The sequence below is a fragment of the Salvia hispanica genome, chromosome 5 (assembly GCF_023119035.1).
Source record: "Salvia hispanica cultivar TCC Black 2014 chromosome 5, UniMelb_Shisp_WGS_1.0, whole genome shotgun sequence".
Lineage (NCBI taxonomy): Eukaryota > Viridiplantae > Streptophyta > Magnoliopsida > Lamiales > Lamiaceae > Salvia > Salvia hispanica.
The window spans coordinates 25,908,843-25,930,663 of NC_062969.1; the positions used below are offsets into that span (position 1 = coordinate 25,908,843).

The 21,821-nt window shown below is 35.4% G+C and overlaps 1 protein-coding gene across 1 annotated transcript; it reads right to left on the bottom strand.

Annotated features, from left to right (window-relative positions):
- Positions 1-13,966: 13,966 nt before the first annotated feature.
- LOC125186832 (probable pectinesterase/pectinesterase inhibitor 17) lies at positions 13,967-16,231 on the bottom strand. Its single transcript, XM_048083290.1, has 2 exons — positions 15,309-16,231; positions 13,967-14,842 (listed from the first exon to the last, which is right to left on the bottom strand). The coding sequence occupies exons 1-2, from the start codon at positions 16,216-16,218 to the stop codon at positions 14,151-14,153; spliced, it is 1,602 nt and encodes a 533-aa protein (XP_047939247.1). The 5' UTR covers positions 16,219-16,231; the 3' UTR covers positions 13,967-14,150.
- Positions 16,232-21,821: the final 5,590 nt, after the last annotated feature.

Genomic DNA, 21,821 nt, shown 5'->3' on the forward strand with positions numbered 1-21,821 from the left:
GAATAGATACCATAAACTATGATCAAAATATCAAGGGTTCGACATAAATGCAACGAAAATTCACAACAAGTCTCAAACTGCTAAACCAAAGGAAACGTGTTCAAAATAGCCAAATAATACTAAAGTGTTATTAAAAATTCAGCGGAAACGACCAAGAGAAAGTGAAGCTATGTATGAAGACACAACTACACTCGAAGTTCAAAATATCCATCTTATTTTATTAATGTGCTCAACACCCGCTACCGCTCGTCGTCGCTCAACCTGCACATAAGGAAAACACATGCAGGACTGAGTATTTTGAAATACTCAGTGAACTCGTTGCCAAAACATTTTGTAAGTTATGCCACCCTTACCACAGTGAACTCGAGTTTTACGATTATGAAAATAAAGATCATCGAGTATCACAAAAATATTTCCATAGACTGGCCAGTCAAACAACTCCCCACTTTTCTCATCAATTTCCACAATCACAACATTTCCATGGTGCGACGAAAGTGTGGCCACACTTTTCGCCCACGAGACCGGCCGACTAGCAAGGACGGCTCTCGATCCCACCGTGTACACAGCCTTAGGGTTTGCGGCCCTACTCAGACCCGAATTCGTTTAAACATATCCATAGCCCTATAGCCCAATGGAGCGAACTCTCAAACTGGGCATCAGGCGCACAATATCACAACAAAACAGACATAGGCATGACATAACAGTTAAACCACCCTTATCTCTACACATTCATAAATTTGCAACATAAAAGAGTTTAAGAATAAAGCCCACCTCGACTGCTTAGATTTCAAGTATGTTCTTTCCCTTTGTTATCCTGCTTCGCAACCAAGGTTTCACCTTTTAATCACATAGGCACATATCATGAATCAGTATCAACACAAACTCCTAACTCATGCATGTCTCAACGCTTTCCCTTTTTCCCATCGGTTTATCTTAATATCACCAATCAAAATCATGTTCATTATATAAATTTCATTCGCATCTTAACTCTAGATCTATCATCAACATATGTCACACATGAGTGTTTTGCCAACACACACACACACAAACACACACACACAACGCACACACGCACACACACACACGATTTCACTCATACACACATGCATACGTTTTCTATGTCCCTCATACCCCACTCTCACTCAAACCAGATGCATGAGGGTTCAAGAATACCAATTAATCGGTTAGAAAGAAGAAGATTAATACGAGAATACCTTTTTGAGAAAAACGAACGGTAGAAATCAAAGTATTAGCCTTGGTTCTTCAAGATTCTTGAATTAAACTTCAATTCTTCTCCAAAAGATGACAAAATATTGGAGAATAGAAGAAGAAAAATTGAGAGAGTGAGAGAAGAGAGGGAGGTGTGTACTTTGGGTGGGGGGCGAAAATTTGATGGCTAGGATTTAGGGGTTTCTCTTATTTATAGAGTTAAATAGAATCTCTAGGTAAATAAAATAGAATATTTGGGAAGATTTGATTCTACATAATTAAATAAAATATTGTGGAGTAGGGAGGAAGAAATAAAAAAAGTGAGCTAGGGTTCAAGGCATGAAGTTTTCGGAAAATATGGCTCTTATTTAGCCAAGATTTCGTTTGGTATATTTTACGAAGTAGAATAAAATATCACGGAGCAAAATAAAATAAAAAATCCTCCCTAATATTATAGAGATAGGCATTAGTTTTGCTTCTCCCACAAGGAATGGATTTTAAATATTAACTAAAATAAGATATGGCAAGATCTTTTGAGGTATGGTAAGATTTGGTAGAATATTTAAATTCTAGGTATGGAAGGAAATCAAATAAGGGATCAATTAAACAATAAAATAAATTCTTCCTTCCCAAGAATAGGTGATTTTCGAAAATCACCTTAAAAACAATAGGGTTCGATTTTTCTCAATAAGAAGTAGAGAATAATTGGGTTTTGGATTTAGTTTGGATAAATATCCCAAGAATTAAATTAAATCCGGAAAAATAGAATTCCTTCTCCAAAAGTGAAGGGGTCGAAAATCTCAAAATTATGTGGCTAGTATTTATGGAAAATATCCTAATATTCTCACTCACCCTTAAACAAATAATTCACCTCATAATTTAATTAATCACATGCTACATCATATAATCAACAAGTTTGACTTTTCAAACTTCCAACGCAACCCTAGGCTCGACTCGGTCAAAAAAACTCATGCAATAAATTCATTCCTCAATTAATTCTCGTCTCCCACGTCATCAATAAAATTCTAGGGCTCTAAAATTAGGGTTCGAAAATCCGGGATGTTACATTATTACTCCATCCGTTCCACAGTAGTTGAGTCATTTTGTCATTTTGATGCATTCCATAATAGTGGAGTCATTTCATTTTCTAGGAAAAGTCAACACATTTCTTCTCCCTTACTTTACTCTCTTTTACTTTATTCACTCTTCAACTCTCTCCCTTTTTCATTTCTTACTTTTATTCTTCTTTTACTTAAATCGCTTAACACAATTTTTTTTAAATCGTGTGCCGAAAAAACCGCCTCTACTACTGTAGAGCGGAGAGAGTATTATTTTCCGAAACACGTGCAAAAAAAAGTGTCTCACTTAGAGACAACGGATGAAGTGTGTTTAATTGGATTGTAATAGTATAAATTGTACTCTCTCTGTTCCACGGTAATAGATGCATTTCATTTTCTGCACTCGTTTTGAAAAAATAATAATAGATAGTTAAAGTGGAGAGAGAGAAAAGTAAGAGAAAGAATAATGTAGAGAAGAGTCTTATCTATAATATTCTCTCTCTTACTTTACTTTATCTCCACTTTAACTATTTATAATTATTTTTTCAAAACGAGTGCGCAAAATGAAATGCCTCTATTACTATGGAACAAAGGGAGTAAATAAAATAATGTGTAAGATAATGTGTTACTCATATATTTCCAAAATTAGACTAGTTCATAATCTTCCAATCTTAACATAGTTTTAATTAAATTTATTCTCATAGTATTAATAGCAATAAAATTAGAATATTATTTACAAATTTTCTCAAATATAATTGCTATAAAATAAATTTGAACATTAATATTTACTATTTTAATAAATATTAATGTGACGTTCGTGTAATTCTAAAAATATCAAATCTTTTAAATAGTTTAATCATATAAATGAAACTATATTTTGGATTAATTGGCTTTTATTATGGGTACAATATCAGATGCTCATTTGTAATATCATGTATCTTTTAAAAAGAATACTCCATTCATCCCAAATAAGATGTCACTTTCTTTTTACATCTATCTCAACCAAGATAGCACATTTCTATTTATGGTAACTTTCTCTTTCCAATTAATACATCCAATGGTACGATCATGGAAGCCGTGCATCAAACTTTGTACCTGCAGCTGGCTTCAATCAGTATTATGCCTATATGATGTCCAAAAGCTCTGAAACTACGACCAATGTCTTCATCTTCGAAAGAGCTTCCCGTGGGTACCTTGCACGCCTCAATCGGAGTCCGATAGAGGGAATTATGGCTATTTTACGGAGACAAGCAGTGCAGAAAAGTTCCACCCGGCCGGGTGAATTTCAAGGAGGATAAACCACCCGGTCGGGTGTCTTTTTCGGACCCCATTCTGCACCCAAGCCTTAAATAGTATTTTTTCTCATTTTTCATGATTAGACTTTGATGAAATTAGAAGCTTGAGAGATTTGTTTCCCCTTTGAGGGTTTTCTCCCAAATTCCTAGTTCTAGATTGCTTGAATCCATCAATTCTTAGTGAAGTGTGGGTCAAGTAAAGGTATGCTTTGAGGTGTGTAGTCTCATTGAAGATCTAGCATACATTCATAGCTAGATCTTGCTTGTTTTAGCTTAGATTCAATAATTCTGATTTCAGGACCTGCCACTCGCGTACATTCGTAGCATACATTCATAGCTAGATCTAGCATACATTCATAGCTAGATCTCATCAATTCTTAGTGAATTGTGGGAAAGGAATGATGCACACTTAAGTTTTTTACTTATATACACATACTGATATATACATACACAGCTATAAACCCTCACTCGAATGATACATCTCTTCCCCATTCTGCACCACCGTCTGATTTCTGGACCTGCCACTCGCGTTCTCCGTCACTACCTTGGTCATCGGTCAACCATCTCATCTCTCTTATCCCTTATAACTACTATTAAAGCATGATCAAAATTTGAAGATTTTTCTCTAAAATTCAATTTTGTTGTGAATAAAGTAGTAGCGCATCCAAGGCTCGCGGACGGACAACCAAACTAGGTATGAAATGTCCTATATCGCTGCTAGGGCTGGCAAATCGTGTGTGTCGGGTCGTTATCGTGTCGACACGATAACGACACGAACACGATAACAACAAACACGAACACGACCCGTTAAGAAAACCTCAAACATGAACACGAACACGACCCGCTACCCTCAGACACGAACACTACACGAACCCATTAACGACACGAACCACTTCGGGTCAACACGAGACGATAACAACACGTATTGAAAAATGAGATTGTAAGAGTCATTTAATAAGTAGTGAAAAATAAAAATAATAAGAATTAATAATATTAAAATATTATTTGTTAACGGATAACACGAACACGACACGAACACGCATTGTTAACGGATAACACGAACACGACACGAACACGCATTGTTAACGGATAACGCGAACCCGACACGAACACGACACGAAATTTTCGTGTCCTTAATGGGTCGACCCGATAAGGACACGGACCCAATAAGCTCTGACCCAAACCCATTAATTTCATGCCGGTTCGTGTCGTGTCAAAAATTGCCAGCCCCAATCGCTGCATATCAAAATTCGGTATATACCAAAAATTAAGGTATTTACCATAAATTAAGGTATATAATGTAAAATAAATATATGTTTAATATAAATTTTATATAATTATATTCATATATTAAATTCATAGTAAGAAGCCGAGCCCAACCCACTTCCCCGGTGGGCTTGGGATAGGTCAGGCTCTAATTGGCAACTGTACTCCAAGTCTCCTGTAGAGGACCGAAATGAATTAGTTAGTTACTTACAACAACATCCACAATTTAAATCACTTTATTCGAAGAGCTCAACACAAATCAGCATAAAAAATAAATGACAAAAGACACAACAAGTAGCAAGTAATAAAAGTATCATATTTTAGAAAGAATATTACTCCCTCCGTCCATAAAAAATAGAACAATTTGTGTATGGCACGAGTTTTAATGTAGAATTGGTAAAGTAAGAGAGAAGAGAAAAAAAAGTAAGAGGAAGGAGAAAAAGTAAGTGAGAAGTAGTGTTAGTGGAATGATGTGTAGGGTTATTATTTGTTGAAAACTTTCTATAAATGAATGTGCTCTATTTTTTGTGGACGGCTAAAAATGGTAACTGTGCTATATTATTTGTGGACGAAGGGAGTATATTTTTTGGACATTCTAAAAAGTATTTTGAAATTATTTAATTGCTAATTGTTTAGTTGTTATAGTTTTTGAACTACTGAGGTTGTAACAAAAATAAAATTTGTATACAAAATATCATTTTCACAGTGTTGAAAAAAAGGTGTCAAAATTTTGAGGACCTCGGATGAAGATAATATTGCCTCACTACTTAATTTGATGGCATACAAGATTCTCCAACAACTCCAAAACACCTGCCCTTTCTTTGGCTTACTTTAACTTTGGAATGTATTGTATGAACAAAGTGTGGCGTATGATAGGTCCAGTGCGCCCAAGTACGGTAGGGTGGTGGGATGACTGCTGCAAACTGGGAAGATGTTTCTCTTGACTAAATTCACCTATGACCTTCAGAAGAACAACTCTCAAACCTACAAGGTGGATTCATCGGCCTCTAACCTTGTCGACATTATTACGCTTGATTTCACTTCCAACCACGGGAGTGCTGCTCATACATGCATCTACCCACTGATACGATTGGATTTTGTACTGTTTTAAGGACATTATTTGGTATGTTTGAGAGTCAAAGTTGCATTACATGTTCATTATTTGCATATTTTATCAATTTTGGTATTTTGACGTGTTTTGTGAGAAATGTGCAAAATAGCGCTGAAAAAGAGCATGAAAAGTCGGAAGCTGGAACTGAAGCGCAACCTAGCGGCCCGCTGCGCCCAATGCAGCGGTCGCTGCAACCATTCCAGAGCGTTCTGGAGCTGTCCAGCGGCCCGCTGAGAAAACGAGGCGCACAACAGTTGTGTTCAAACTCAATTTTCCGGCGATCCTGAAGTCTAATTAAGGCGTTTTACATGTCATTCTCTTCTTCTTCGAAAGATAAGCGTTGGTACCAAGATCACCTCAATCGGAGTTCTGTGAAGAGAGTCATGGCCGTTCTACCAAAGTCGCGCAAAGCTGTCAAATGCAGTATAGACGGAAATATAAAGACGGAAAGAAGACTAAGCCAAATCTTTTCCTTCTACTATGGGACACGGAAATTCCATCTTTATTATTGCTTGGAGGATACTTTTTACCAAGTTTAAATCCTTTTCATGATCTAATTCATAATATTCACCAATTCATAGCCCCCAAAAGGGGAGCCTTCATAGCTCCTCCTCCAACCCTAATCCTTCATCTTTATGCCAATTAAATCCATAGCATAAATTTGAGAGTTCTTCATTGTGCAAGGGGTTGGAGCAAGAAGCAAGAGATCATCAAAGAGCTACAAGGATTCAATCTTTTGGTTTTATTTGCTTTAGCACTTATGTTCATTTTGTCTTCACTTCAATCTATGTTTTTAGCTTATTCAATTATGTTTAACTAAATTCATAGAATTCTTTGGATGTGTTAGTAACTTTTATTGGTTTATACAATTCCGTTTTCTATTTAATATCCGTTTTGTTTTGACTTCGTTTCTTCCCTAAGTTGTTCCGTAATACTTCATGCTTGAGTGACACATTCGATGAAGATTTAATATAACTTGCTACATAATCGTGAGAGGATGTTGGCAAGTTAGATCCACTTAGTAGACACTACAATTAGCTTCCCTTAAAACGGCATTGTTAATTGAGAGTGAGGACTTTTCCAGGGTCTTAGGAGCTTTTAGGAGTTACGGATCTAGGATTGACAATCCTAGTGTTAGTAATCTACGCTTGTACCGCATGGGCATAAATTATGTGACTCGTTTTATCGAAATAAAAACTGTGCTAGGGTATTGTAGTTGAAATTTGTAAAACCATAACTGTGAACGCACATCCCTAGAATTCTCTTATCTCTCATACTTTATCTTTGTGATTTAATTGCACTTAGTTGTTTACTTGCTTTTAATTGTTTTTATTTTCAAAAATTCAAAATTCTCTTGTTTCTCCAGATAGTATTTGACGCTTAGTACATAATAGCTAGTAGCAATTATATTTCCCGTGTTCGATGTTCCGGTACTGACCTTTAGCTATACTAGATATACCTTGTATACTTGCAGGTATTTTTAGTGCTAATAAAAAGTGCATCACCGACTGAGGGTGCATGGCCGTGAACCCAGCCCTGTTCTAGCACTGGAAACACAATCTTGATGCATCATCTTTAAGTGCAAAGCACAAGTTCAGACTCTTTCTTTGGCTTGCTATATGGATTCAAGCTGAAAGTTGGATAATTTTGTAGACATCCTTGACCCAAAATATGTTAATATTAAATTTTTATTAGTATTGTTCAACCTTAACTGTTGGCCTAACTTCTCATTAGCATAGCCGACAAGGAATTATTTAGTGTATTTGCAATCCTACAGGCTAGGGATGTCAATTGGGCTAACCCGCTTGGGTTCGGGCCAACCCACTCGGGTTGTCGGGCTATTTGGGTGTGGGTTATTCGGGTTATGAATTTTTCGGGCTATAAATTTTCGGCCCTAACCCTAAATCTTCGGGTTTCGAGCTAACCCACGGGCTATTCGGGCCAAAAGTGATCTTATGTGTTACTTTCTATATAAACCAATATTCTAACTTATAAAAAAAATTACAGATTATCACAAATAGTAAAGTATTATCAAAGTGATCAAGAGAAATAAAATAATAACAATTGAAAATTGAAACAAAATACATAAACATATCGTTAATTAGTAGAACACGTGAGTCTGACTACAATTAAATGGAAATCATGCATTTAAAAGGAGTTGAATGGCATTCTTAATTATATACGCATAAAATAAATTCTAAGTAGTTAAAAAAAATACTAGTATAGATAGTAGTATGTCAAAAATAAATTCTAGAAGTTGAATGACATTCTTCTACATCAATAACTTTTGAAGCTTCGACCGGATCATTCTCTTCGAGAGGAAAGACGTAATGCGGCATTTAATATGAGTAAATATCAATAACATCTATATTCCATATGACCCTAACTTTCAATTTGAGAGAGAATACATAATTAACATATATACTTCATATCAATGTTGCTTTTAATATTGTAATTACCATATATACTTCATATAAACGCTGTTTTTAATATTATAATTACCATATATACTTCATATAAATATAAACAAAAATTTTAATTATATTTTTATTTTAAATGCTCAACCCATGGGCTAACCCGCAACCCACTCGGGCCAGCCCGCATAACCCGCTGACCCGAACGGGTCAGCCCGTGTAGCCATATTCTGTATCTGGGTTGCGATTTTCCGGCCCTAACCCTATGATTTTACCGGATTATTCGGGTCAACCCGCGGGTTTCGGGCTAGATTGACATCCCTACTACAGACTACTCTCTTTTTTCCCTTTTCACTCTTTTCCCACATAACTAATTCAGAATAAGTCTTACTGGTATCTACGGACTACTCCCTCCGTTCTATAGTAATAGAGTCATTTTTTGATTTTGGTATGTTCCATAGTAATAGAGTCATTTTCCTTTTTATTAAAATTCAACACATTTTTCCACACATACTCTACTCTCTCTTACTTTATTCTCTCTTCATATCTCTACCTTTTTCATTTTCCACTTTATTCTCCCTATACTTAACTCACCTAATACAATTTTTCTTAATCTCTGTGCCGAAAAGAAACACCTCCATTACTATGGAACGGAGGGAGTATTACACTGGAGGCTTGCCAGCAGCTCTTGTTTAGATTTATCAAACATCATCTGAATAAAACTTGTTGAGAATTTTTTCTTATAATTTCTTGATATTATGGGTCAATTAGTTATGAAATATTAATGATTTTCTTTGTGTACTTCAAATGAGCTATGCTTATTAAAAAAAAAACAATTCAGTTACTTGAATAATTAAAAAAGTACTTGCTTATTTCATGATAGAATATAGAACTATACCATGAGTTTTATATAGGTATTGTTATGATCTCAAATATTGGAATTTTAAATAACTAAAACAATTTAAATAAAATAACTAAATAACAAAAATAATTCAGTCAAGATAAGAGATGGAAATTGCTTTCATTGACTCTTTTGTTTATGGTATTTAATTTGGACATCATAATCGACAAAGTATTTACTAGAGCGAATCTCCAAGCTTCACTAAGTCTCTTTGTGAGTAATATAGATTTTTGATTATATGTCAAGTGTTGTTTAAGCGTCAAATGCGGAAACTAAAAACCTAGGCACGGGGCAGGCCCGGGATCATTAGACACCAAGCCTAGGCATGAGTCACCCGACCTAGAACCAAATATGAGCCGCAACTAAAAATCATACTTCCTCCGCCCCTGATGAAGTGAATAAGTAGTGAAAGTGATGTTAATGGATAGTGGAGTCCACATTATTAGTACTCTACGTTCCATGGTCAGTGATGCACTTTTTTTTACACTAGGTTTGAGAATATGATATTAATAAATAGTTAAAGTGGAGAGAGTAAAGTAAGCGAGAGAATATCATAAAAAGTGTCATCTATATTGTTTTTCTCTCTTATTTGATTCTCTCTCAACTTTAACTATATATTACTCCCTCCGTTCCACAGTAGTGGAGTCACTTTTCCATTTTGGTACATTCCATAATAGTGGAGTCATTTCCTTTTCTATAAAAAATCAACACATTTCTTCTCCCTTACTTCACTCTCTCTTACTTTATTCACTCTTCATCTCTCTATCTTTTTTCATTCTTATTTTTATTCTGCCTTTACTTAAATCACTTAACACAATTTTTTTTAAATCATGTGCCGAGAAAACTACTACTGTGGGACAGATGAAGTATTATTTTCCGAAACACGTGGAAAAAAAGTGTCTCACTTAGCGTCAACAGATGTAGTATGTTTAATTAGATTGTAATAGTATAAATTGTAAATAAAATCATGTGTAGGGATAATGTGTTACTCAAATATTTCCAAAATTAGACTAGTTCATAATCTTCCATTCTTAACATAGTTTTAATTATATTTATTCTAGTTTTCATAGTATTAATAGCAATAAAATTAGAATATTCCTCCTTCCGTCCCACAATAGGAGTCACTCTTATTGTGTGCACGTATTTAAGAAATGTAAATAATAGTGAGTTAGAAAAGTTAGTTTTCATAGTATTAATAGCAATAAAATTAGAATATTACTCCCTCCCTCCCACAATATGAGACATACTTTTTTATATTGGTTTTATAGTAAAATCAAAATGTGAGTGAAGTGAGTTAGTGAAATATGAGACTTATTTACCATTTATGGTAAAAATGAAGTGTGACTCTTAGTGTAGGACAGACCAAAATGACAAAGTGTGATTCTTATTGTGGGACGATGAAGTATTATTTATTTACAATTTTTTTCAGAATTAATTTCTATAAATAAATTTGACCATATTACTATTTTTAATAAATATTAATGTAATATTTGGTGTAATTCTAAAAATATCAAATCTTTTAAATAGCATAATCATATAAATGAAACTATATTTTGGATTAAATGACTTTCATTATGGGTACAATATCAAATACTCATTTTGTAATTTATCATGTATCTTTTAAAGAATTACTCCCTTCGTCCCAAGCAAAGATATGACACTTTCTTTTTAAGTCTATCTCAACCAAGATAAAATATTTCTATTTTTGGTAATTTTTTCTCTCCAATTAATACATTCAAAACCACTTTTTTTCTTTCTCCGATTTAAATATTCAACTCTTTTTCTACTCCATTTTTTTAATTGCTAATTGGTTAATTGTTATAGATTTTGAACTAACGAGTCTGATTTTCAAATGTTTTACAAGTTGTCCTACTTAGACCGAAGAAAAGGAAAAATAAAAATGAAAATAAAATAAATATCATATTTCTAAACACACTCCACTCCGACCTATCTAAAATTCACTACATAACACTCATTCCTAGCACACTTAAGTTTTTTACTTACATACGCACACGGATATATATACACAGTTATAAACCCTCACTCGAATGATGTATCTCTTCCCCATCCTGCACCGCCACCTGATTTCTGAACCTGCCACTTGCGTTCTCCGTCACTACCTTGGCCATCGGTCCATCTCATCTCTCTCATCTGTTATAATCACTATTAAACCAGAATCTAAATTTGAGGTTTTTTCTCTAATATTCAATTTTGTTGTGAATAAAGTAGTAGTGCATCCAAGGCTCGAGGACGGACTACCAAACTAGGGTCGAGAAAAATACCGAAATACCGGTCTTATTGTATCGAAAAATACCGGGCCGAATTTTCAGTATACCGTGATTTTCGGTAAGGTATGATACATTTCCGAAAGATTTCGGTAAGATAATGGTATGAAATTTCCTATATCGCTGCATACCAAAATTCGGTATATACTGTAAATTAAGGTATATAACATGAAATAAAAATATGTTTAATATAAATTTAAAATAATTATATCATATATTAAATTTATAGTAAGAAGCTCAGCCCAGTCCACTTCCCTGGTGGGTTTAGGATGGATGGGTCGGGCTCCAATTGGAAATTGTTCAACAAGTCTCTTGTAGATGGCCGAAACGAATTAATTAGTTACTTTCAACAACATCCACAATTCAAATAAATTCATTCAAAGAGCTCAACACAAATCGGCATAAGAAGTAAATGACGAAAGAATGAGCTCAACACAAATTATTAAAGAATGACCTTTTACGTGTGGTCAAGATGAGGATTGTCTTCCTTGCCGCAATATTTGTGATTGCAGTGCCAAAACATGGATGGCAGATCTGACGAATAACCACTTCAAAATGCCATGGACTGTGATTGTCTTCTTTGCAGCAATATTTGTGATCAACCTCTACATTGTTCAGACAGACCGTGTGGTAATATCATTCACACTACAAAAAAGGGTTCAATTACCGACAAACAACGTTGTTACCAACAGAATTGATAAATTATCGACGACATTTTCGTTGGCCATAGCTAAAAACAAATTATCGGCGTGTACATTACCGACGGAAACTTCGGTCGGTTATCCACCGGTAAATTTCATCGGTTAATTTGTTCTTTTTGGTAGTGCCAATAAATAATCAATATGCTGCTCACTATTTTCATTGGATAGTTGTAGGTACGGCAATATTATCGTGGCAAGCTTCAACAAATTTATTGATTTCTACTATTTGTTGAACTTGGAAGGAATTGAAGTGCATGAGCAAAGAGTATTGCATGTTGTTGACATTGTTGATTTGCTATTATTTTAATTTTAGAATTTGGAACTATTTTTGTTCATACTCTATTTGGTTAGAATTTTTTATTAACTTGTTGGATATTATGAAACTTTATTGTTGATATTGAATGATTTGGTATTTGAGTTAAGAAAAGAACAAAGTTTACTAAGTCGGACACTATGCGTGTTTGTTTCTCAGTGCATGCATTTCAAAGCGGGCCGCTAGATGTGTCTCAATGGGCGCTTGCTGGTTCGGCTACCACTGACTTGTGTCTCATGCGCAGTTGCTCTGTTTCATGGCCTGGATCATTTCTTTACCTTTTCAAGTATTGGTCTAAGTATACCAGGTTACATAATATAAACAATTATTTATTACTCATATTTCACATGCTTTTTTCTTTAATAAACTCATGTTTTTTTTAATAAACTCCTATATAAAGAAGAAAATTCCAAATAATGTCAAAAGGGCTTGAACTCGACACCTCATACAATAATGCCTAAGCTCCTTGCAGTTAGGACAAAGGCTCTGAACTACTTATATTTCACATGTTAGATATTAAAACCGTGCCAAAACTATACCCTAAAAACATGCAAATTTAGTGTTGATCAATATTTTACTCATAAAAAATATTGAATTTTAACAGCACATAACATACTACTCCCCCCGTCTCTCATAAGTTGTCACCATTTGACTCGGCACAGGTCTTAAGAAATGTAATAGAAAGTGAGTTAAAAAAGTCAGTGGCATGTGAGTTCTACTTTTATGTACTCCCTTAGTATTAAAAAATTAGAAACATTGAAACGGCACGGATTTTCATGCACAATTGCTAAAGTAAGTGAGAAGAAATTGGTAAAATAAGAGAGAAAAAAAGAGAAATGAGTAAAGTAAGAGGGAGGAAGAGAAAAAGTAGTGAAAGTAGAGTTAGTGGATTGTGGAGTCCATGTCCTAAAATAAAAAGATTTTGAAGTTTTTATTTTTAAGGAACGACCCAAAATGAAAATAGTTGCTATTTTTAAAAAGAGGGAGTATTTATTTTTTCATAAGAGTAAGAATGAGTTACTGGAATGTGGAGTTTCACTATAAAAAATGGTAAAAGTGAAAGGTTACAAATTTTTAGGGACGGACGAAATGAAAATAAGTGACAAATTTATAGGGACGGAGAGAGTATATATTAGTGTAATATTAGTATAGTACTTACAACGCATGTTTAGGTAGTAGGAATATTAAGCTCAGGCTAAACTAAAATATTCGATAGTAGATTAATTAAATTAAAATATAAATGTGTTGAAACTTGAGATCAAATTTTAAATAGCCATGTTTGACTTGACTGGATTACACATTTATTATCTTTCATTGCTAGTATTAGAATAGACAATTGAAAAAATATGTATAATAAATGAAATTAATTTCATAAGTGGGCTAAAACATGCCCAGGGGCAAGGACTACATACATGAATAACAAATTATCTCATCCATTACCAAATTAATTTAATACAGTACATCACGCCGAACAAATTTTACAATTTCAACACCCATGGCAAAACAAAAAAAAAAAAAAAACAAAATGAACAAAAAAGAATCAATGAAAGAGTAGTGCTGCTTAAGCACAAATGTAAATTATTAGTAATATAAATTCTCAAAGCCCGGCGGTGAAGGGCACGCCAGTCGCCGGCAGCCAAGAGCGGCCAGCGATGAAATTCGCCACGGTAAACCTCCCTGCCTCGGTCGCGCTGGTGATGACCCGGTATCCTCTCCACCGGACCCTCCGACCCGTGGGGGAACCCGGACCCGAATTCCTATACTCTCCGTAGTACAATGTGTTGAGAGCGAAGTTGCCGTCCCATTCGAGCCAGCCGGCGGGGTCCACCAAGGAGCCCAGGTAGGTCTGCATGAAAATCGTCCTCGAGTACTCCTTCCACGGCCGCCCCAGGAACGTCTGGAACGACCCGAGGACGGGTACTAGGTCCGGGGCCGCCATGACCCGGGAGTCGTGGATGGAGATCCCGGTGTTCTGGTTGGGGTCGGTCCGGCCCTGGGCGGTCACGGCGATTTTTTGGCTGGCCATGGGGCGGCGGGCGTAGATCATGCAGTTCTGGAGGACGGCGGCCGCGTTGCCGAAGATGAAGTCGACTGTGCCGTAGATGTAGCACTCCTTGTAGAACTGGCGCTGTGAGTGGACGTACAGGGTGTCTTGGTACCCCTCGAAGCCGCACCGGTAGAAGACTGAGAGGTCGGCGCTCGACCGCATTGCCACGGCCTGGTGGTTCTGTGGGCCCGCCGTGTTGCGGAAGGTTATGCCCCGGGCGATGAATCCCTCTCCGCTCACCGCTGAGATATTCAATCATATACTAATTCAGTATTTTAAAAATTGATTATCTATTATAAGCTCATTAACTAGTAGTAAATGATCAAATGAGATCATAAATTAATTACTACTACCATTTTACCACAATATTACATGCATCACTACATTGCGGTCTTTTCTTCTCATTGCTTCTATAGATGATTGGAAAAAATCAACATGACTTCTTGTCAAGTATTTGAAAATTATGTAGTATACATTTTCAAACTCATTTAATTTGGCCGCCAATTTCAAACTGAAAATGTCTTAATTCGATCTTTGAAAACAAAGTCCAGCTAATTGTTTAATATTTAAAGTTAATTAAAGTAGTAACCGAACTTTCTTCTAGCGTGTTAGTTGCAACTTAAAATTTTGTACCTTAATTATATTGTTCTAGCTAGCGCCGTTATCACTTTCAAACTTATATACATAATTAAACATGAAGAAATTTACCAACGGTGGCGGAATTGAAGGTGGTGGAGCCTCCTCCGACGCTTCGGGTGCCGGTGATAACAGTGTACCTCAGGCCATCGCCGGTCAACATTATATTCTTCAACTTGCTACCAATCTCCAAATTCTCCCTATAAACCCCTCTCCTCACATGGATGACAAACCTCCCACTCCCGCTCCTCCTCGCCGCCACGTCCAGCGCGGCCTTAATCGTGCGGTGGTCCCCGGACCCGTCCTGCGCCACCACCAGGTTCGGCCTGACGGTAGAAGCCTGCAGCAGCCGCCTCCTGTCCCCGGGCCGCACCCACCCGGGGAAACCGCCCTTGTAGTAAGCGCCCGTCTCGTGACCGGTCTCATTGCTCTCCCCGAGTGCCAGCGTGTTGCGTATGAGCTTCGACACGTTGTTGGACATTAGCGGCAGAACAAAGTCGGTTGCGCCGAGCTCGGTGAAGCCGGTGCGGCATGTCTCGAGGTTGGTGAGGGCGGTGCTGAGCCAGGTCTGGGTGTCGAAGTCGGTGCACTTGGTGGTGGGGTCGACCGTCTTGTTGAGCTGCTCGATCGTCTCTTCGTAGAGCTTCACGCAGTCGGCCCACGCGGCCTTCTCGCGGCTGTTGCGGCACTTGCTGCCGAGGGCCCTGGTGTTGCCCACGGCCGTGATGGCGCGCTCCAGGGCGAGCTTCACGGCCATTTTGCGGAAGTCGGATCTGTGCTTGGGGAGGAATTGGCCTTTGTTTTCGGACATGAAGTGCTTGCATGGCTCCGGGTAGGGGGTTTGGTCGCACCACCACGTGATGCCGGCGCCGGAGGGGATTTTTACGGTGGAGGGAAATTTTATGGCGGCGGTGGATATGAAGAGAAAGGAGGAGAGGAACAAAGGGATTAGGAATTTGAGGTCCATTGTTGAGGTATGCATGTCTATGAGTTTAATTAAGTGATTGTGATATTTGTGGGGGGAAGAAGACTGGTTATATATAGTTGAATTGGAGAATTGTGACAGGTTGTATAGTTTGATTAATATGTAGTAGATGAGAGCGATAGAGTTGACATGAAATATTCAAATCCAATAGACGTGTTGTTGGCCTTGGAATATTGAGGGATGACATAAATGTTTGAGGGATGAAACTAATTAGTTCATTTAAATACCTCTGGCTTTAGACTTTGGAATTTGGTGTAATTTCATGTTTTAAATTATGTAAGTATTTCTTTTTCTTTTTCTTGGCTATGTTTCTTTATCTTTTGTCTACCTAACTCCAGCAATTTTTTTGTGTTAATTAAATGTTTCAGACAATTATAGTTAGACTTTATTTTTCAAGTTTTGTTAATTAAATATCCGTTTTCATTCTATGCATTTGACGTAGATAAAATATACAGTGCTAAGCTACATAAATACCATTGGATGATTAAATACGGAGGAAATGTAAGTGGTGAAGACCTTTGTGCGCAAGCATGTTCAATATTCTAAATTTTTAATTATATTTGTACACGATCTTTCTATATATTTTGATAAACTTCAATTAACTACATTTTGTAAATTTTTATAAAATAGCAGGTCACTTGCGGTGCCTCAAATTAATGACCTTCATCACATTTAACGAGTTATAATAAAACTTTAAAATGTAATTTTTGTAAATAAATTTTTCATTATATGATATATAGACTATAGAGAGATAAAATAAATGAATATGGTCCGCGCGGAGTTACGGATAATCTGCAATTGTACATAATCATTTCATGATAATTGTTAGTACAACATATATTCGTTCCTTAATTATTTGGAGCATTTACTAATTAAGCCTTTCAAAAACACTACGATCCATATATATATGAAACTGAAAGGGGTAGGGTTAATGAAGTGATGGTCATGAAGATAGTAATGCTTAATCATATGGAGTAGTATTATACTCCTCATTTCTCTAAATAGTAAACACTCTCTTAATTAAAGATTAATTAAACATAATTAGAATAATTTCAGATAAAACGGTCTGGAGCATGCAAGCGTCAGCAATGGAAGAAAGCTTCTTTTCTAAAGTTGAACAATTTCTTTGTAGCTTCCGATCCTCTTCAGAACATTTCTCATCCACGTGGAGTCAATTCTTTGGAACATCATTGCCCAATCCAATTTTACAAATTATTAATTTATTAGTATGAAATATCGATTGTTATGTATGCTGTATAATAAGTTGTTTCATTTCAAATCTCAACTTGAATTTTCAGTTGCCTTAGAGGAAAAGTTCCATTCGCACATCGAATTTGTAAATGAAAATTATAAACCATGTGCAGAATAACTTAGTTTACTTATTCTTCTTTTATTTCCAGAAAACGTTTCATCTGAATAGGCCTTTTAACAGTATATTATAAAGAATTGAGCTTGGTCCTAATGTTTGCATCACAACTTATTCAAATTTTCAGCTTTCAAACGTGGACAGTATAATGCAGTGAAATTAATTGAATAAGGGTAAAAAGTAAATAAATTATCATCTTCAATTTTTTTGCAAAATTTGCTATGATAATGCTTCATACTACAATAATTATTTTTTATAGTAACTGCTTTTATAAATTATTCTCCTTGTTATGACAATTAAAAGTCAGTACAAATTAATTTATAATAATAGAATATAGCATCGATCTTTATTTAGATTTGTCCTATATTTACTACCAAACGCTAACGCGTACCAACTAAGATCTTATTCTGTTTGTTTTGTATGAAAACCTGAAACAGGCACGTAAATAAGACGTGCACCCACTAAACCACAATTCATTCAGTGTTTGTATTTGTTTTTATATTTAGTTACAACTTACAATTATGCGCGCTTGACTTTTCAAATATTAAAACAATTCCTGCCTTATCTACTAAAACCATGTTTCCCCGAATTTTATCTTCTCTTTTCAAAAACCGCAACTTAATTTGCACAAAACAAGTTTTTGGGTTCTAAGTCCATCATAAAACAATTTTTAATATAAATCCATTAGAATCATACAAGGACAAATTTTTACTTATTTAATCATCATTAGGGATCGGGCTAATGTCGAGTGTTCAAATAATTAATTACCTCTTTATATACTATCTGTACAAATTTGAGATTTAAGTATAAATATAAAGCCAAAGCATACTTTATTGAGATTTTTTTTATGAGAAACCCTGTTCATATTTTGGAATAAATATGACCAAAGAACTTACGTCAGGTTGTAATTGTATTAGATTATGCTCATTACTTGGGATCATGTTGTACTACAAATTATGATCAAATACCCCCCAACTTTATTGAAAACATTCTATTTATTGTTTTTTACAGATAGATCTAATTAAAGGATTACTGCTTCCTTAGTTCCTCCTAATAATTAATCAGGTACATCGGCCACTGAATTAAATAAAATAAAAATGAGAATGGCAATGTCTCATGACTGAGTATTTTTACCACTTTACCATTTCAGCACTTTAACTATTTATTATATCATTTTTATAAAATGAGTGGTAAAAAGTGACCGACGGAGAGAAGAATTGGAAAATAAAATGACTTAATGAAAGTCAAATTGATAATTTGATCATTTCTTTATAAGTTATGGAGCAAGTCAGTAAGAAATTAAATTTTAAAATTTTGATTATAGTACGACTTTACAAGAATTTATATTGTGGTCACATTTTATTTATTACATGGTTGCTAATTGTATGTTGAACTAATTCACCATTGCGAGCAAGACCTCATTTTGTAACAAATATTGCGTGCGTTTCTCTTTTTTACAAGAAAAGAGTTAGCAAGCTAGAAATTAGCATCAATTTGCTATGATTTGTTAAAGTACGTAAAGTAAATTGTCAAAAAAAAGTCAACGTTTGTTAGGTTTGCTTTTAGCTTGATTGTAATATAAATTTTAAAAACTCAAAAAATTATATATATATTTTTTGAACTCACACTTCATTACCAAAAAAAGTCAATGAGTAAAAATAAGAAATTAAGAACTTGAAATAATGAAACTAAGATAATTAAGAATCCTCGTAAGCACTCCAACTTTTTCTCTTCTTTGGATAATGTTTAACCGATTTTGCTTTCCATATTGTCTAAAGTGACATTATTTAACCATAATATAATTTGTTATAGTATAGAGCTAAATAAATCAATTCATTTACTGATTTACATCACCAAAAAAGTCACTGTTGCTACTAGAATCTACGCCTCATCACCATAAAAGTCAGTTGTTAACAATTTGAACCTATACTCCATCACCAAAAAAGTATATTGTTCACAATTTGAACTTACACTCCATCACCAAAAAAAAGTCGATTGTTCACAATTTGAACCCACATTCCATCACCATGAATCCAAATTCATGTTTAACGAAATATTCTCTCTGTCCGCGAATAGAAATCTCATTTTTCCATTTCAGTCCGTCCGTGAATAGGAGTCCCGGTTCACTTTTACCATAAATGGTACTTCCTCCGTCCGCGAATAGGAATCCCGTTTTTCCATTTTAGTCCGTCCACGAATAAGAGTCCCGGTTCACTTTTTCCATAAATGGTAATAGGGTCTCACCTTCCACTAACTCATTCCACTCACTTTTCATTTAAAACTAATATATACAAGTGGGACCCTTTTTCCACTAACTTTTTTCCACCCACTTTTCTTAATATCTCTTATAACCCGTGCCACCCATAAATGAGACTCCTAATGGCGGATAGAGGGAGTACTAATTTCTTGATCTATCTAATGTCATTGAAATATAATGGAGCCTGGAATAGAATAATGGGTTACAAACAATCAGATTTATCAAGCAGGGTTACAAGCAATCAAATTTATCCCAATAAAGATAAATTATACTCTCTTCGACTGATAAAACTTGAAAATAGCACGAGTTTTAATTTGAAAATGGCACGGATTTATAATCATTAATCAACAACATATTTATATTTTGGCTATTAAGTATTTCTTTATTGGGCTAATCTTATTTTATTTTAGTTTTGGGTGAGAGTTGTAGGATAATTTATACTGCCTCCATCTAATAAAACTTGAAAATGCACGAGTTTTAATTTGAAAATGGCACGGATTTGTAATCATTGATCGACAATATATTTATACTTGGGCTATTACTTTGTCGTAAAACGTGACATGCAAACCAATATTCAATGGTATTAGTCAGTTCAAATTCAGGCCAAATTGTCATTAGATTTTAAGCAAATGGAAATTGATTATGGCTGGCTAAGTAGTTTAGCGTGTGAACACAAAACAAACGATCTTAATTAGCGTATGAAAACACGCACAACACAGAAGTACATCTAATTTTAAAAATTATTCAATATTCAATTTAAGCATAAAAATTACTGGGAACCTATGTTACAATTTTATCAATTGCACGATAAAATTCTAACACAAAGTGCAAAAAATGCCGAAAAGAAGGTGGAGATATGACAAGAAGCCAAGCCGGATTCGGAGGTCTGACTCAAACTAGAATTTACCTATCAAAATGATGTCCAAATTCTGTTCTAAGACCGCCATTATCTTCATCGTCAAAAGAGCTTCGCGTGAGTACCTTACACGCCTCAATCGGAGCTCGGATGAGGAAGTTATGGCCGTTTGACGAAAGTCGCGCAGAACTGCCAAAAATGCCCGGCCACAGAGAAAACGCCCGGGCAAGGCCCCAAAACGCCCGGGCCGGGCGTTTTGCCCGAAAATGCCATTTTTTAAGATGTTAAAGACTATTTTCCCTATTACTTTTGTTTTAGTATAAATACTGTTTTGTAGGGTTTTCATTCTCAGCTTTTGAATATTTGTAAGAGACCATTTCTCCATATTTGAGAGCTCACCTTCTTCATCTTTTGAAGACTTATCAAATTCCTTCGGGTTGCATTCGATCTTTTGTCGGGCTAAGGTTGATTGTAAAGGTATGCTTGCTAGTTCTTGTGTTGCTAGTTTGTGGAGCCATTAGGTGTTTGTATGTGAAAGTGCCTTTGGGATTTCTTTCTTGTTCTTCACCTAAATCATAACACTAATCCATCCTCTATCCTTTTATCCATTTTTCTTGTTCCATTTCTTGGTTTATCTTGTTTATTTGTTGGGTTTATTTACAAGAATAAGTCCGGGGCAAATTCATGAGTCTTCAATCTAGAAGATTCACATTATTTGGTATCAAGAGCCATTGGTTCTTGTTCTTGTAAGAAAAAAAAAGAAAAGAAAAAAGAGTGAAAAAAAAAGAGTAAAATTGTTAGAAAATTGTCAAAAAAAAAAAAAAGAGATCTCAAATCCTATCCGTGGGCTTTAGCTATAAATTGATATATGTGTTCTTGGGTATGTCAATTTGATTGTTGGAAAGTTGTAGGCCGAAATTACATCAATTGTTGGGTCTATTGTTGTTGGGTGAAATTGTGCACACAAAGTGTTTGTTAATTTGTCCCATTGGCTTAGCTCCCTACTTTCACTAATCTTATGGCTTCTTGGACTAGTTTTCACTTGCCTAGTTGTGTATCTTGTTTGTGCTATTTGTGCAACCCTTGGGATTACATCATCGAGAGCAAGTGAGGGAGAGTAT